General features: G+C 43.0%; 1 protein-coding gene and 1 long non-coding RNA gene across 5 annotated transcripts in view; one reads left to right on the top strand and one right to left on the bottom strand.

Annotated features, from left to right (window-relative positions):
- The window catches only part of LOC119973411, a 97,433-nt gene extending 88,160 nt beyond the window's left edge, over nt 1-9,273 (top strand). Inside the window, exon 3 of the long non-coding RNA XR_005462306.1 lies at nt 8,276-9,273. This is a non-coding gene — a long non-coding RNA (uncharacterized LOC119973411). The remainder of the gene's footprint in view (nt 1-8,275) is intronic.
- Nucleotides 1-18,602, bottom strand: part of mapk11 (mitogen-activated protein kinase 11) — a 66,222-nt gene that overhangs the window by 37,597 nt on the left and 10,023 nt on the right. For all 4 annotated transcript variants that reach the window (XR_005462305.1, XM_038811468.1, XM_038811469.1 and 1 more), the window contains exons 2-4: nt 12,432-12,561; nt 8,775-8,833; nt 3,770-3,881 (exon numbers count right to left, since the gene is read on the bottom strand). Coding sequence is in view for 3 of the 4 variants with exons in the window: in XM_038811468.1 (XP_038667396.1) it covers nt 3,770-3,881; nt 8,775-8,833; nt 12,432-12,561 (301 nt within the window). In the remaining variant the exon portion in view is untranslated. The remainder of the gene's footprint in view (nt 1-3,769; nt 3,882-8,774; nt 8,834-12,431; nt 12,562-18,602) is intronic.

Raw genomic sequence — 18,602 nt, forward strand, 5'->3', positions numbered from 1 at the left:
ATGCCTATATACTGAAGGAGAATGGTGCCTATCCACTAAAGGAGAATGGTGCCTATATACTGAAGGAGAATGTTGCCTATATACAAGGAGAATGATGCCTATATACTGAAGGATAATGGTGCCTATATACTGAAAGAGAATGATGCCTATACACTGAAGGAGAATGATGCCTATATACTGAAAGACAATGGTGCCTATATACTGAAGGAGAATGATGCCTATACACTGAAGGAGAATGTTGCCTATATACTGAAGGAGAATGATGCCTATACACTGAAGGAGAATGATGCCTATATACTGAAGGAGAATGATGCCTATACACTGAAGGAGAATGATGCCTAGACAATGAAGGAGAATGGTGCCTATACACTGAAGGAGAATGATGCCTATACACTGAAGGAGAATGATGCCTATATACTGAAGGAGAATGATGCCTATACACTAAAGGAGAATGGTGCCGAAAGACTGAAGGAGAATGATGCCGAAAGACTGAAGGAGAATGGTGCCGAAAGACTGAAGGAGAATGATGCCTATACACTGAAGGAGAATGATGCCTATACAATGAAGGAGAATGATGCCTATACACTGAAGGAGAATGATGCCTATACACTGAAGGAGAATGATGCCTATACAATGAAGGAGAATGATGCCTATACACTGAAGGAGAATTATGCCTATATACTGAAGGAGAATGATGCCTATATACTGAAGGAGAATGATGCCTATACAATGAAGGAGAATGATGCCTATACACTGAAGGAGAATGGTGCCTATATACTGAAGGAGAATGGTGCCTATACACTAAAGGAGAATGATGCCTATATACTGAAGGAGAATGGTGCCTATCCACTAAAGGAGAATGGTGCCTATATACTGAAGGAGAATGTTGCCTATATACAAGGAGAATGATGCCTATATACTGAAGGATAATGGTGCCTATATACTGAAAGAGAATGATGCCTATACACTGAAGGAGAATGATGCCTATATACTGAAAGACAATGGTGCCTATATACTGAAGGAGAATGATGCCTATACACTGAAGGAGAATGTTGCCTATATACTGAAGGAGAATGATGCCTATACACTGAAGGAGAATGATGCCTATATACTGAAGGAGAATGATGCCTATATACTGAAGGAGAATGATGCCTATACACTGAAGGAGAATGATGCCTAGACAATGAAGGAGAATGGTGCCTATACACTGAAGGAGAATGATGCCTATACACTGAAGGAGAATGATGCCTATACAATGAAGGAGAATGATGCCTATACACTGAAGGAGAATTATGCCTATACACTGAAGGAGAATGATGCCTATACACTGAAGGAGAATGATGCCTATACACTGAAGGAGAATGATGCCTATACACTGAAGGAGAATGATGCCTATACACTGAAGGAGAATGGTGCCTATACACTGAAGGAGAATGATGCCTATACACTGAAGGAGAAGAATGACCATTTTTCAAATGTTTTTCCAATCTCATTGATGGTCTTGAAACCCGAGTCATAAACAAAATTATTAGGGCCTGTTGGTTTCTGTGAATCATAGTTGCAGGTGCTTGCATTTACTGTTAGTCCCCAAGCAAGTTGCACATAATAACTAATAAATGGCTTTTAAAACCCTAAGTTTTTCTTCAATAGAATACTCTGGTCATTTCCATATGAAGATTTATTTTTCTCAAGGTAAACTGCATTTTGAAATAAAAGGAGAATGTTCCTTGGCGACATGTTCATTACCACAGATTTGGTGCAGATTGTCAGGATCTGGAAACGGACAATGAAGAAATGATTATGAGTTTTTGCATAATATAAATAAATTATACTAAGACTCCCTCATTTAGGACAAAATACTGCCGTGATTCATAATGCCTGTTTGTGTGTGAGCCGCAGTGGCTGGTTATGTTCTGCAGCTTAGCTGCTTCTGTTTGTTTCAACATGCATGGCTGACAGCCGTTTCTCACTGCAAAGTCATTAGAAAAAGTCCCAACACCATTTCTCGTAGAACAGTCACCATTCACAGGTTGACGAGAAATGTGTCAAAGAGAAATGGCTACCCAACACTTCACACAGTTGCAAAATACAACTCTCCATGCCTGATGCTGAAAACTATACGTTTATGCACTTGGCTTTTAAATAAATATTTGCAGTAAGTCATTTATTTTATCTCCAAAAAAAAACACTTTTGACAGATTCAAAAGGCTACCAAGGGTTTGCTATTACTCTACCAAACTGTAATGTATTAATCTATTTATTTTGACTTAAAGACTGACAAACACTTCTTTTTCATATATTAAAATATCTGACATTTCCAGGAGACATTATTTTGACTTGTAATGTCGAATCACAGTAGGCTCCCTCCAAAATACACCAAATAAAGAGTCAAAAATCAATCACTGTCTTAAATCCTATATTCATATCACGTTTGAGCTGTACTAGCTTGCCTGGGGCCTATCAATTATTTTTAAATTGTTGTTTGACTTTGAGACCTGCCCATGATACCCTAGAGGGATGGCGGTGGGGGAGGGGATGGGGGGGGGGCAGGGGAAACCTTGGTGTGGCGCACCTTAAATATGTGACTATTCAGCTCAATTTAACACTAATAGATGTTTAATTCACAAGACAGCCCGGCTTCTATAGGGCATCTAAGAAATTCTGCGTCGGACAATGAAAGGTTGTTTACCATTCTGATAAAAGGTTATAATGGAGACTTTAACTTCTCTGTTGTCTGCACAAAAGCTGGCTGGCCTACTGGATCTAGGATTGTTCTGCTTGTACATCAGGTTTCCAGCAATAACAATTATATTTCCATTGTGGTTTAACATTCAAATGATTTGCCAGACTATTTGCTTTTGAAACAACTCTCCTCTTTTTATTGATCTCAGGAGGGATCGCTGGTAAGCTAAACTGGCAGAGTCTGCTTAAACTGACAGCGGAATCCGGTTTATTTAAGACAAGACAAGAGGGTGTGAGGGGGGCAGGTCTCACCATGTGCTGAAGGTGAAGATGCAAGAGTTCAACTTCGTTGTGAAAAAAACCTTGCATTATTATAGCGCCTTTCACAACTTCACCAAATTGCTTTGCAGCCAATGAAGTACTTTAAATGCTGCCATTGTTGTTGTGTAGGAAGTGTAGCCGCCAATTTGTGCACTGCCAGTTATGGTACATTAATTGTGTCACAACGTTTAAACTGTACCTTTTCTGTGAAAAGATTATGAACAAACCTGAGGTTTTAAGTTTGATGAATTGGGATGGGTTCAGCAGATAATGATTTTCGGTTTCACTCCTGTAACACCACAGGAGATGTAATCACTGATAATCTAGGTAATACTTTCACCAATGATTAATGAATAATGATAAATTCTGTGTATATCACACCTTGCGCAATGACAATCTGCTGCTTGGTGAGACCGGAAAGAATTGACTTCTGAAGTTCCTCTGTCTGTACGTAAATGAGATTAACAGTAATATTCTCACCATTGAGTAATAATTAAAAATATCTACTGCATCATGGACCTAGGCATTTGGAATCTTAGCAAAAATGTTGTAAATCTGAGAGCAGTGCTTAATTACAGAAACTGGGTTGCTGTTGGAGCAATGACTTATAGAGTTATGTGGGCTTTGGTTGTAGAAACCTGCAAACAGTTTTGAAACCACCACAAAAGTAGGCATTGAGCAGAGAGAAATGAGGATCGCACACCCTTTTTAATTGTCTATTGTTAGTCTAGTTCTATTCCCACATGTAGTGCATTGATTACTGTACCTTAAGTCCCCTGAGTAACTGATACACAAGAAACTGCACATGATCGTCTGTCAGCTTCTGACACTTGACTATGTTATTCAAGTCTGCACCCATGAGGTTTGTCACCAAATACCTAGAGCAGTAAAAATATAACTGGCTTTAGACAAACATTAGAAAGGAAAGAGTTTGACAGACACATAATCAACCTCCACAGTACTCTTTGGGGTCAAATACAGGCCATTTTGATCATAGAATACTTTCCTCAAACATGTTTCTGGCATGCAGTGATACAGACTTTCCACCATCATAATCATGGAGTCTCACTGAATAGTAACTTTCATATTTCAGAATAGAACCGAAAAAAATGTTTTTTTTTTAAAAAACAAATAAGTTGTTGAAGTTAGACCAACTGAAACTTTGATAGATTTTATTTTATTAGGCAAGGATATTGAAGGATGTGCAACCAAGGCAAGTAAATGGAGTCAAGATCCAGATCAGCCATGATCCAAATGAATGCTGCGACACCCTGGAGGGACCAAATAGCCTAATTCTGTTCCTACGTTTATAATTTCTAAAAAAGATCAAAAACAAAACATATAACACAAAATACTTGAAGAAATTTTTCAAAATTGAAACTTTGGTGATGTCACAAAAAATGGAATCAGTTAACAGTCCATTAGTATACTTCAATATGTGGTCACAGAGTGTCTGTTTAGCCGTATAGTTTCCCATGAAATGCATTTTTATTCCTGACTTTGCAGTTGGGTGATGCAAGACGTGGCAATCACCTGCTATGCCTTAAGAAACAAGTTATCTTGCGCTACTTCTGCCCTTCTCCCTGCAGCAATTTAAAGAAAACATCAACAGAAATACTGGCAACAGATTATCAGCTGTCACTTCCTGTGTGTGGGGCTCCGGTGATAAACCAGGGAGGACAAACTAAATGTGCTCAAAACCTAGTATCATTTTCTATTACTACTCAAGCTATCATTGAGTTGCACATTGGGAGTCATGACCATGGTCTCCTGCTGAATTGGAGGAAATTTACCAGGAATAATTGAACCAGAGGCACAGACAATAACACAGCCCTCATTTTAAAATCATACATTCTGTCCGTGTATTTATGTTTGTGTTATAAATTCCTGTGTTCATATTCAGAATGGAAGCTGCATCTACAAGACCAGCTGTGGTCAGTGATGCTGCTTCAGTACCTGCACTGGTAAAAGGGTGGGATAGGTTTACAAGAAACCCCACAAAATTCTATTACCCTGCATGCGTTTTGCAGCTGTAAAACAAGTGACTAATAGCCCAATATGACAGGCCGAGTCTGTGTACTCATTATGCAATGGGAGTGCCCTGCACACCATACTGGAATGTTCTCATCCTCCGCATACAAGGGAAGTATTAAAACTGCTCAGTGTAATATTCAAACAAGGATCCTTGTTGCTCTGCAGCTTGCCATAGAGATCATTTGCTTTCAGAAAATTACAGTGTTAACAGTCAAGATGAGCTCAGTGTGAACGCAATTTAATGGGCTTATCTGGAGTGAAACACAAGTCCAGGTTTGCCTGGAAACCCTGTCTGCTTTTGCCAATATAAACTCTTTTATCTGGCTTTCAGCCAGGGGTAGATTCCATCCTTCGCCAACTCAGAGCTATGCCTGGTCAAAATAGACTGGAATCTAAACTGATCTCTCGAATTCTAACTAATTATAAATTGTGATGCACTGAAACTGTGCCTCACATGTAACACCATTGGAAGAGATTATTCAGCCCATTGTGTCCAGTTTAAAAGTAACTTCCCATGTTTACATCTATACATTTTAACCGCATTTCAAACATTCTATCATATCCATGGACTGTCGGACCAGTTATTATTTTTATAAAAGCAAAACACTGCTGAAGCTGAAAATCTGAAATTAGAACAGAAAATGTTGGAGAAACGCAGCAGGCCTGACAGAATCTGTGGACAGATAAACCGTTAACGTTTCGAGTCTGTAATACTCAGCCTCGGAGCTAAAGAGAGGGTGAAATGTGATGGTTTTAATATTGTTTGCGAGGGGCTGGAGAAAATAGAAGGTCAGGGATCGGGTGGGAACTAGGAGAGATTTGACAAAGGTGTCACTGAATGAGCGTTAATGGAGTGTTAATGACAGCATTAAAGACTGAGGAAGGTGCTAATAGTGACATGAAGGTAAGATTTAAAAAGTGTCACTAGTACCTTGTCAACCACATCTCCCAAAACTGTGCTTCTGTCATCTCTTACTTTTTCCTGAAAAGAGGGTCCCCCCACAATGTGGGTAAGAGTGCTCAATTATTTCTGGCCCATTTCCCACAACACCCTTCCACTCCCTTCTTGAACCATGATATGATCCCCCTTGTCCTCACGTTTCACCCCACCAACCACCACATCAAAGGATCATCCTCCACCATTTCCACCAAATCCAGCATGATGCCACCACCAAACACATCTTCCCATCATCATCAACCCCCCCCCCCCCTCCGCCCTCCACAGTCAGCATTCTACAAGGACCACCCCCTCTAGGACACCCTGGTCCACTCCTCCATCATCCCCAACTCCTTGTCCCAAATACCTTGCAATTGCAGAAGGTACCACCTCCCTTCTCACTGTCCAAGACCCAAACACACCTTTCAGGCGAAGCAGAATATCACTTGCATCTCCTTCAATTTGGTCTACCATACTTGCTGCTCCCAATGCAATCTCCTCTACATTGGGGATACTAAATGCAGACCGGGTGACCGCGTTGTGGAACACCTTTGCTGAGCCCACATGCATGATGCGACCTTTGTTCGCTTGCCATTTCAACTCATCATCTTGCTCTCATGCCCACATATCCATCCTTGGACTGCTGCAAATGTCCAGTGAAGCCCAATGCAAATGGAGGTACTGCACGTTATCTTCCGATTAGGCACTTTACAGCCTTCGGGACTTAACATTGAGTTCAACAATTTTAGGAAAACAAAAAGGTAATTTTAAGGGATTTATTTTTGTATCGGTAACATTAAAAATGAGGTATAGTATTAAGTGGATTTAATTTAATGTTAGTTAGATTCATGCTGGACAGAGGTGTTTGTATGTGAAGGGGTCAGTTAAGTTCCAACTGTGTGTATTTTTAATAGGGCTTGCAGAGGGCTATGATGTGAAGAGTAAATAATAGGCCAGCAGAGGTGGTGCTTAGCAATTGGAAGCCACTTTCAAGAGGGAGGGGCTTTCGTTTGTTCTTCATGTTAGCTGGATGTGGCGGCTGTTGGAGACAAGATCTCGGGGGATGAACAGCTCAACTCTACCAGGAGAAGCTGGATAGGAGAAGAGAGTTGCAAAGATGCAAACTTCCTAAAGAACAAGATACAGTCCAGATAACCAGGCTATTGGGACAGAGACTGTCTGAGAAGTCTGGAGTTAAGAGAACAAAGACCAAGACATTGCTCAGAAGACTTCTACGAAGAGTAAAAACAATTGAGTTAGACAATTGCAGTACCTAGATTTAAAGTGGGACAGCAAACTTCAGAGGCACATGAAATGTTTGATGTCATTTTAATACAGTCTGGGAATCGAGAATGAAAACAATTGTTTGCAGAGCAGTCAAGACCAAGAAATCCGAAAGGGGTTAGTGTGAAATTCTGGATTAGATCCCCTGTTAAAAGTGGAGCGGAATATGTGTTTGAAAGCATCATTTGTAAAAGCTGGAATGGATTTCAGAATGCAAACCTCCAAGCGAAAACACGATTATGAGAGAAGATTTTAAATTGTGTTTTTGGGAGTAGATTTGGAAACTCTTAAGTGACATCCATCTGTGGGGGGCTTGGAGGAGAAAACCACAGAGACTAACCTGGGTTCAGGGCGAAGTGTGTATTTGACCACAGTAATCTTGTGTGCTTAAAAGGGACATTTTCTGTTAATGAGATCACTGTAGCTTAAGCTGTACTTTGTAATTCATATTAATCTATAAATTGGTGTTATTTCCTTAAGGTAAGTAAAGGAGCTTTGTATTATAATCCAATTTTTTTCATGTTTAACAAATGTTCTTTTCCTTGCTGTTAAAACTAATTAGTGGTCCTGCGTCTGTTCCTCCATGTTTTCTAAAAAAATGCAAGTTATGTATTGAGCTAGTATTCCATTGTGGGATCAATCTGTCCAGTTCTAACACCAATTGGGATTGTGACACCATGAACTTAGCCCTCTATTTTTGACCCCCCTTTTAAAATCAAGTTTTCTTATGCAAATGCAACCTCCCCCTCCATTAAGGCCTCCATTCTGCTATCTTACCTTCATGCCACTATCAGTACCTTTGTTAGTCTTTAACACTATCATTAACACACACTTTGTCTTGTAGTCCATGACATCTTTGTCAAATCTCTCCTAATTCCCACCAATCCTGACCTTCTGTTTGGCTCCAACTGCTCCATCGCCTCTTAAACAGTATAAAATCCATCACATTAGATCTCTTTACCTCTGAAGAACAGTCATGCAGACATGAAACATTAACTTGGTTTCCTCTCTCCACAGATGCTGCCAGGACTGCTAAGTCTTTCCAGCATTTTCTGTTTTCATTTTTTGGAGTTGCTTATGTTTTCCAAGAAGATACTTGCAACGTCATTTAAATACCAAATCCTGATTGATCAAATGGACATCTACTGTTCCGTTTCTACTCTAGGCAGGAGGTGTTCTCCGAATAGCCATTGAGTGATTCAAACAAGGAAACTCAGACTTCGCCAGTTCTTCGTCCTAAGCTTGAACAATACATCACAATAGTGCCAGATCTCACTCTTGAGGATGCAATGAAGAACAAGCAAAAAACACTACGCAAGTGGTAGAAAAGCAATTCCAGATTTATTTTCACAAATCTGCAGTCTTTTGCCACTATAACCTGTTTCAGCCCTCCTGTTCAGAGTCGCTTGCGGGCCTGAGCTAGTCTCCTTCTGAAGCGGCTCCAGGAACATGCAGAGTCTTTAGAGTGCAAACTGGTGAGCGACAACTACTGAACAGAAGAATCCCTTCAACTTACACTTCGCGGAAATTCTCCAGTGTGACGGCTGGTGTAAAGACATCTAACAATCCAATTACCTAAAAGAAATCAACAGAAATGTTGATGAAATTAAAGCACCTGTTTGTGAAACAATGGAAAGTTAAAGAATTAAGCAGACGTTAAAGCTCCAATGGACTCTCCATGATTATCTAATACTTTTGTGAGAGACTTCAAGTGCTTGCAAATTTTTTGTAAGATTCTTTTGTATATAATAGCCTTCAATAACATTGTAAAAATGACAAGAAAATCCACAGTCATTTAATTGTATTTCTCTCTATGACAGTTATATTAATGCAATCTGTCATGACCAAATAATATGATATTTCCTTCTTATCAGACCATGAAGTCATATGACTTATTAAGAGCTAATTAATTGACTTTGAGAAATCAGGCCAAAAATCCATCTGTAACGTTCAGGAAATGGGCAAAAAGGTAAATTTATTTCTTCAAATTGAATTGATAAATGTTCTTCAAAGACTATAAATTATTTTTTTCTTCTTTTCCAACATAGTTTATACCTCATGCTGGGGTGGATGTTCATTGTAAAGACTCTTTATATGGCAGTACTTCAGGCATATGCCTGGGCATTGGAGTCAAGGGCACTTCCAGTGTGGGCATGCTGAGGTCAATTAGACTTAATAACGATGGAAAGTGCAAGATCAAGCCACTCAACACTGGGATATTAATGGTTTATATGGCAGAGCATCCCATAACACAGTACATATACCCATTAAGCCATTCCCCAATGTCCTGCTGGCATTAATTCCCCTTCCTGAACGAAGCTCCCAAGGGCAGCCATCATTCACTTGTGCTTTCACAATGAGTGTCTGACATTAAGACATGAAAAGGAACCCACATTTGTAGATAGCAAAACTGTATCGATTTTTGCTGTTCTTAAAATGGACTTCCTGCTGAACCAAAAAAGATGGCTGCTAAAGTCACATGACCACCGGAATTTATTTTGTGTAACAGTAGGTACACAACCTCCTCATGATCATGGAATCTCACACCCAATTGCAAGGAAATTAGAATCACAAAACCAGGAGACTCACAGATCGAAACTCATTATTCCTGCAGAGCTGTTGACAAACTCACTTCACACCTGGGACTGTCCAGGTCCATTTCAAAGGTGGACCACTGAAGTGACAACGAGTGTCATTGCAGCTTGATAAGCTTTCTACTTTAGCGGAGTCAGAGGGTCTGCCCAAACAATGGCTTCCCAACAGATATAAGTTTTTCCAAAGCTAATGGCTGGAACATTATCAGTCTTGAAACCAAAAGCCAATTCCAGACAATTGATAAACACCCATTTTGACATCTCTGTAGTGCTTTGAGAGCAGAGAAACCCTCAGATTGCTGTTTTAACATCAACTGGAAATAATTCCGCAGCCCAGCTAGCCAAGCAGCCGCTCACCATTTCTCAACTCCTTGATGCCTGTTTAATTTTTAAAAGTCCCCAATCATTGCCTGTCAAACAGTTTAAGCACAGAAAGCCCATTGTGCTGGGGCAGCATTCACTTCAAGGATATTCCGTGTTGTTGTCTTCCTCCAGGAACTGATCTTGACCTAACTCAGTCACAAGGAGATATACCCTCTGAATTGTGACTTCTCAGACTTTGAAAATTAAATGAACTAATATTCATTTCTGTGGTTCTTTCACTGTCGTTGCCCTTAGTTTTAAATCTTCCTATTCTCTAATCAACCTTACCTTATATATGACCTTGCCAGGAGTTTAAGACTCCTGACGTCATTGCTCTCGGGATCAATGGAATGTGCATGCCTCTCCACAAGGGCAAGGAAAGGTCGGGGGTGAGGAACCAGACAAAGCTCATATACCTGGACACTTGCCCAGGAGGCAGCCACATGAACCAATGCAAAGGAGCACTGTTAAACATAACAATAAGCCATTGAATTCCTGGAATCTAACAGCCTGACCAGCTACCAACACAAAAATCTCATGGACAAATTCAGCCATTGACAGAAAGTAAACATTCATAGTTGGAACAGTGGGAAAGTAATCGGAATGAGTGAGACAGAGGAGGGTGACAGCAGACAGAATTTCAGGTAAGGTGGGAATAGAGGCAGGGTGGCTGGAAAATATGGGGATGAGCACAATCTGGCTTCATTGTTGAGACCTACCCACCTGGGTCTCTGTAGTTACTCTGTCGAAATTGGCTGGGTTCGGGAGATAGTCTTAGGAATGGAGAATCCTGCCCAGGGACTAAGTGTTGACACCGGGTAGGATCGTGAACTTGCACGACAACAAAACTGGCACTCAACCTGGACCGATTCAGCGACTGCGGAGGAGCTAGCACTAGCACCACATGGAAAACAATTGATTCCAATGAGAAACGGTGCGGGATTAGTCAGGGCCATGATTGACACTCGGGAGGCTGACAAACTGCAACCGCATATACACATTACACTCCCCACACACACTCATCCCATCCAACAAGATGGCACTGGTTCCGCTGGAGCGCACCCATCCTGCTGATGGGTTGGCTGCACCCAGAGGGCACCTAAGGGGATGAAAATGAATGAAAAAATGAAAATCGCTTATTGTCACAAGTAGGCTTCAAATTAAGTTACTGTGAAAAGCCCCTATTTGCCACATTCCGGCGCCTGTTCGGGGAGGCTGGTATGGGAATTGAACCCGTGCTGCTGGCCTGCCTTGGTCTACTTTCAAAGCCAGCGATTTAGCCCTGTGCTAAACCAGCCCCAGGATGCCCTGGGGGGGACACCCATTTGACCTGTGGTCCTAAGTTTACAGTGGGCAGTCAACGGCATGCGCAGCTGCATGGCTGCCTTGAAGGCCGTGGCAATGGTGCGCTGTGCCCGTCCACCCCAACCCCACAGCCCACCACCTGGCCACCACCCCTGGCCCTGGCAGAAGCCCCCCCCCCCCGGCCAGCTGCACGATTGTCAGCAAACTATGGCGATGTTGGGCACTTTCTGTAGCCCCTCTCTCTCCCTCAGCAGCCATGACACTGCTTTCATGATTTTTAAAAGCACACGTGAACCTCGCCGTCTGGAATTTTGTCCATAGGAGGCGGAGAATCGCGGACTCCCCAGTGAATATCGGGTCGAGCCTGCTAATTATATGCAAATGGTGTTTACTGTATGTAAATTCTGAAATGCACTAACGCCGCTGTTGAGGCGGCGGACAATTACAATTTGGCCTGAAATCAGTGCCCACCGCGATTTCAGCGTGGTAACCAATTCTCCGCCCAATCACGTTTCGTGATTCTGCTGTTAGCCCACAGGGAATCCCACCCCCTGTCTTTCATGGCGATGACATCCAGAGAAGAGGCTCAATGAGGAAGGAGCAGCAGGCTGGATTTTCTGCAAAAAGGTACATTTATCCCACCCACCTCCTCACCCCCCGGCACCCCTTTGTAAGTAGACATGTTTCTAAGAGATTCCAGAACTTGATCCTGGCCTCAAACCCCAGCGGAGTTCCATTTCTTCCCTTTGGCATTTACCCCCCGCCCCACCAAAACCCCCAACCCACCAAGGTGAATAACTCACTTTGGAAGTTTTCGATATGTGAAGCACTCCATTGGGAATGCAATAAAAATTACCCTGAACACTTTATACAGGCAGTTAACAAATTTTTAGAATAAAACATCCACTTACGTTTTCATGTTTCATGTGCTTTAACAATCTCAGCTCCCTGTATGTCCTCCTGGCGTGAATCAGGGACTGGAATGGTCTTGACAGCTTTTTTATAGCTACTTTCTGTCTTGTTCTTATATCATACGCAGAGCTAAACAAATAAAAGAGCAAAGTCAGCATACCACTAAAACCGTTCGAGCACAAAAGAAACGGTGACGTACAAGAAGAAAGCTTTCTAGGCAGCTACTCTAAAAGTTCACATTTGTACATCATTTAGCTGTTCACCGATTGCGATTCCCTTGGGAAACTAAAGCAAAAAACTGAGCTTTTGCGTATTTTGGGAGCTTGTCACATTTTCCGTAACAGCAAACAGCTGCTATAGTAATCTGAATTGCAACATCACGTTGAACCATGCAATATGTCTCTTCCTGCTTCAGAAGAAACAGCATGCCATATTTCTGTTGTGTGACTGAAAGAACTTTAAATAGATCTGCATTGGCAATGCTGTATGGTTACACAAGCGAACAAAGTTCCATTTGTTTCTTCAATGCCTTAACTTACCAATAAACATTTTACATTTCCACAGTGCAGATCCGTGATTATTGCTATTAAGAAAACATAAAATAAGCTCCTTAACTGGTTCAGTAACTACCCCAGTGATGGTGTCAGTTCTGCTAATCAAGCGGCAGCACGGTGGCGCAGTGGGTTAGCCCTGCTGCCTCACGGCGCCGAGGTCCCAGGTTCGATCCCGGCTCTGGGTCACTGTCCGTGTAAAGTTTGCGCATTCTCCCCGTGTTTGCATGGGTTTCGCCCCCACAACTCAAAGATGTGCAGGCTAGGTGGATTGGCCACAATAATTGCACCTTAATTGGAAAAAATGAATTGGGTACTCTAAATTTATATAAATAAATAAATAAAACAGTTCTGCTAATCAGAAAATGGTACACGGTATAGGAAAAGGAGCTAAAAAGCCAAACTTTACTCGTGCTAGAGGAAATCTAGTTTGGAACTGATGGCAGGGGCTGGATTTTACCAGCCTGAGGGAGCATGCTAGGAGGCTTGAGGGGCAGGACAATTGGGTGGGATGACATAGGATTGTATACTCATTGCCCTCCCACTGCCACGGTGGCTAGGTGGCAGACAGCCTGCTCACCCATCGACAAATTGAGGCTCAAAGTGGCAATTAGGACTTCCTCCATAGTAGTAATCTAGCAGAAGCCAGCGTGGAGATAGTACCTAGTCAGGGAGATACCTTGGAGATGTACATAGTTCTGAACTGTTAACAAACACTTAATGTTCAAGCCTCTTGGTGAGACACCGAACAAAGGCTTGCACATGGGGCTGGTTTAGTACAGTAGGGTAAACAGCTGTCTTGTAATGCAGAACAAGACCAGCAGCGCGGTTGCAATTCCCGTACCGGCCTCCCTGAACAGACGCCGGAATGTGGCGACTGGGGGCTTTTCACAGTAACTTCATTGAAGCCAACTTGTGACAATAAGTGATTATATTATATTATTATTATAATATATACAGTTCACAGGCCTCCCTCCCAACCCTCACCAACAAGGGCCACCGCCACCCTGTAAAATCCAGGTCAAGATTTCTAAATGAAGGACTAGGAACACAACGATGGGAATGCACAGTAGTTGAATGCCATCTCCAGAATTAAGAAGAACTGCCACAGTAAAGCATTCTGTGTAATATTGCAGAGATGGTGCATTGATTGATGTTTAGGCTCGTGTATGTAAATACATATGCAGCTACACTCACCCAAATAAATGTGGAGTGTCCGCCACAATACCCACCTGTGTCATACAGCTGGTGGGCATGCTTTGACTGGTCGTGTGGTGAGCCACTCACTGCAGAATAGCCAACCTCTAACCTGTTTCAGTAGCCACAGCATTACTGTGGCTCATTTTCATTCAGTCAGGGTTCTGGACAATGATGATCCCAGGATGTTGATGGTGGGAACTGATTGATGGTCATGTCACTGGAAGGACCATGTTCATTGAACAAGCTCTCTTATTAGAAATGATGATTTGTGCCACAATTGGCACAAATGTTACTCCTCACTTATCAGCCACATGATCCGAGTCTAGCTGCACATAGGCCTAGTGGACTGCTTCATCAGCTGAGCAATTGTAAATGGAACCCAACACTGTACAATCATCAGCAAACAGCCTCACATCTGACTTCACGACAGAGAAAAGGTTATTGTTGAAGCAGCTGAAGATGCTCAGGTCTCGTGCACAATGAGGAACTTCAGCAGCACTGTCCTGGGGGCTAGGATGATTGTAGTTGTTAAAAGATCCTGAGGGATCTTGACAGAGTGGATGTGGAGAGGATGGTTCGTCCTGTGGGAAAATCTAAAACTAGGGGTCACTGTTTATAAATAAAAGGGGCCGTCCATTTAAGGTGAATCTCTTAATAGGATTGGCTCTCTTTGAACTCCCTTCCTTGAAAGACAGTGGAAGTAGAGTCTTTGAATGTTTTCAAGCAGGGGTAGATAGATTCTTGATAAGCAAGGGGGTAAAAGTTTATTGGGGATGGCAGAAGGTTACAGACGGATCAGCCATGATCTTATTGAATGGAGGAGCAGGCTCGAGGGCAAGATGGTCCACTCCTGCTCCTAATTTGTATATTTGTATGTAAAACAAGATTGTCCTTTGTGCCTGGTAAGATCCAGTGACCCTTTGATTGACACTCACCAGATCTGCTAGGGCCACACTCGGTCAAATGCTGCTTTAATGCCAAGGGTATTTACTCTCCCCTCACCTCTGAAATTCAGCTCCTGTCCATATTTTAACCAAGGCAATAATGAAGTCTGAAGCGGAGGGATTATGCCAGTACCCACCAGGAAGCAGATGGATCCCACTTTACAGTGCTGTTGATGATTCCTTTCATAACTGCTGATAATTCAGGGTAGGTGGATAGGGCAGTAATTGGCTGGTTGTATTTGTCCTGCTTTTAGTGGTCAGGCCAAATCTGGGCAAAGTTCAAATTTGTAAGTAGATACCAGAGTTCTAACTTTCATGGAACAGTTTGGCCGTGTTGTGGCTAGTTCTTCAGCAGAGCTCCTCCGCACTACAGCCAGGGTGTGGTCAGAACTTTTGCTGTGTCCAGTGCGCTCAATCTTTTCACAGGAATCAAATTCACTGAACACTGCTACCTGTATTGGTGGGGAGGGGGGGGGGGGGGGGGGGGGGGGGAGGGGGAAAGAGACCCGGGAGGAGGCCAAGGAGGATCATCCTCTTGACACTTCTTGCTGCAGATGGCCTTGTCTTTTGCATGGATGTGCTGGACTCCACCATAGTTGAGAAAGGGGACATTCAAGGACGCCCCCTACTCATCCCATTAGTTTCTTTATGATACGCCATCATTCACCATTGGATGTGGCAGCCCTGTAGGGTATTGATTGGATTCAGAGCCAGCACCCATCAGGCAAGGTGGATCAGGATACCATCTGCAGATGCCAACAATGCGCTGCCGCTATTTAAGCTGCAATTGACTCAGTCTTAGGTGGGCACAGACAGGTGCACAGAGCATTCATTCCATCGAATTACGGGCTTGTTAGTACAGAAGCCAAAATCCTCCTCCTTGATTTTAGGTGAATAGTGTGAGCTTTTAAAAGAATTCAATACAAGTAATAATCCAAGATGTGAAAGTTTGCATGCTGCGCACAAAACCTGGCAGGTGTAAAGGTCAGATTTGTTTCTGCGCTCATTCACTGGTGCGCTATGTGAAGAGAGCTGACAACCACAAGAATGTTCATGACCTGAAGAACAAAGAGAAAAGGGGCAGTGCTATAAAAGGAAACCAGATATTCAGCCACCTGGCAACAGAGGTTCCTGTTTAATGAAACTTCATTCGGGTAAACAAAGCTGCTTTGCGATGCTGATGCCCACAAGGGCCAATTTAAAATTAAACACCGTGCAGCGTGCAAAGTCAGTGTTCCCATGGCAGGTGAAGGGCAGGCTCGGCCATTCCAGCCCCTTCATTTGACAAGTTTTTTAGGCTTCCTGTCATTTTTCAGAAAACAGCAACGTGTTTCTTTTGTTTTAAAAAAAATGGGCATGTAGCCTTGCAAGAGCCGCTTTCCAACCCAGACTTCACAATTCACACTGTGCAGTCCTGAGTCTGTCTGGACATGTTTAATCTGTGAGGACTGAATGCCACTAGACAGAGGAAACCACTATTGAGGTCAGGTTCAAATCTAGGCCCCAGAGATAAATGGGTCCTTAATGTGCTCCTTCCCATTATTGCTATTATTATTTAAAGGATTTTAAAAAAAATTTAAGAATGCCCAATTCTTTTTTTCCCAATTAAGGGGCAATTTAGTGTGGCCAATTCACCTACCCTGTGCATCTTTGGGTTGTGGGGGTGAGACCCACGCAGACACGGGGAGAATGTGCAAACTCCACATGGACATTTGACTCGGGGCCGGGTCCTCAGTGCCGTGAGGCAGCAGTGCTAACCACAGCGCCACCGTGCCGCCCAGTATTTAAAGGAAAATAATGGCAACTATTGTTTGATAAGAGAAACGAGTGACACCTTAATTAATTACTTTGCGCTTTATGCTTTGCAGTAGCTGAGTAAAGTGAGGGACTTTTCCGCATTCCTGCCGGCTGGATCTTCTGGTCCCACCGAGGTCAACCCCGCATTGCGGGATCCATGACCATGATGTGGAGTTGCCGGCGTTGGACTGGGGTGGGCACAGGAAGAAGTCTTACAACACCAGGTTAAAGTCCAACAGGTTTGTTTTCGAATACAAGCTTTCAGAGCACAGCTCCTTCATCAGGTGAGTGATGAAGGAGCTGATGAAGGAGTTGCGCTCCGAAAGCTAGTGATTCAAAACAAACCTGTTGGACTTTAACCTGGTTTTGTAAGATGTCTTACAGGATCCATGGTGATTGGGACGGTTGGAACTTGCAAACTGCCATTGACTTCAGCAGGACTGCACCGGTGGCCAACAGCAAGCCACCTGCGCTGCAGGAAAACCCAGCACTGGGTGGTTCAGAAAGTCCCGGCCTTTCATGTGCCATGGGACCCTTGCCAAGTATTTTACACTTTCTCATCTCAAGTCTATGATCTTGAAACCAGTTTCTATACTCTGCTACCCTTAAACACTTCAGTGTTGTAATCTGCAAACGTCCCAGACAGTGGTCAAATCGGGTGTTATGTTTTAAACCATCTCCTTTAAAGCAAGGCATAATGGTACAGCTTGTGGTGGAAGGTGTAACTTCCTATGAAATCAGTCTGGACATAGGCCCATGTGACATGCTTGTTCTGGAGATGGGAACTCAAATCAAAACTTACTTAAAGTAAGATGCAAGTTTTAACACCTTGACATAAAAGGAGGCAGCTTGCGTTGCTCACAGACTCTCAGGATGTTATTTTCCCACCACTTTCCCCCGCCCTGGCATCGATCTAATTGTGCTGGGTGCATTGTGGAAAAAACCCAAAACGGGTTTTCCACCAGGAACTAAGCCATTGGGAGTTACCCGACTCGCTACGCCAGGCACGATTTGGATCATGCCCTCGCTGGGCCTGATGTAGATAATATTTAAATGAGCCATTAAGCTCATCTAAATATGCGTGGCCCGTTTGAGGCGGCATTCTCCCAGCTCAAAGGAGACATCAACCGCACTGGCAAGGCCTCACTCGGGCGTAGATTAGTACCGGTCTCCTCAAACAAGACCAGGAGTGACGGCCACGCTGGCGGGAGTTTGGGGGGGGGGGGGGGGGGCTGAGAGGCCATTGGAGCCCCATGGGTGGTCGGGGACAGGCCCTGGCACACAAAACTGGCACCTGGGCAGTCTGGAGTTTCTGGATTAACCACTAAGCATAGTGAGGATGGGTTCCCAGTTTAAAGGAACAAAGCTTCTGGTAAGTATAAGAGAAAGAAGTTGCCAGAGGGGTACCTTGGACTGGAGCTCCTTTCAGTTAAGGTAAGAAGATTGAATGTTTGTTTAAAAGAAGACTGGAAGATTTACTCCAGTGAGTCAGGGAGGAAAGGTCTTGTGGACGTCAGGAGGAGCTTGGGGGATTTAAACAAAAGACTGCTTTTCAACTGAGAGTGCGGTATTATGTACGAATGTGACGTGGGTTTTTCAGTTATATTGAGAATGAATGGGGATTACCTATAATGTAGTTTAATGTATAACTTGCCGACTAAGTAACATTTAGTCAAAG

Source organism: Scyliorhinus canicula, chromosome 11 (genome assembly GCF_902713615.1).
Source record: "Scyliorhinus canicula chromosome 11, sScyCan1.1, whole genome shotgun sequence".
Taxonomy (NCBI): domain Eukaryota; kingdom Metazoa; phylum Chordata; class Chondrichthyes; order Carcharhiniformes; family Scyliorhinidae; genus Scyliorhinus; species Scyliorhinus canicula.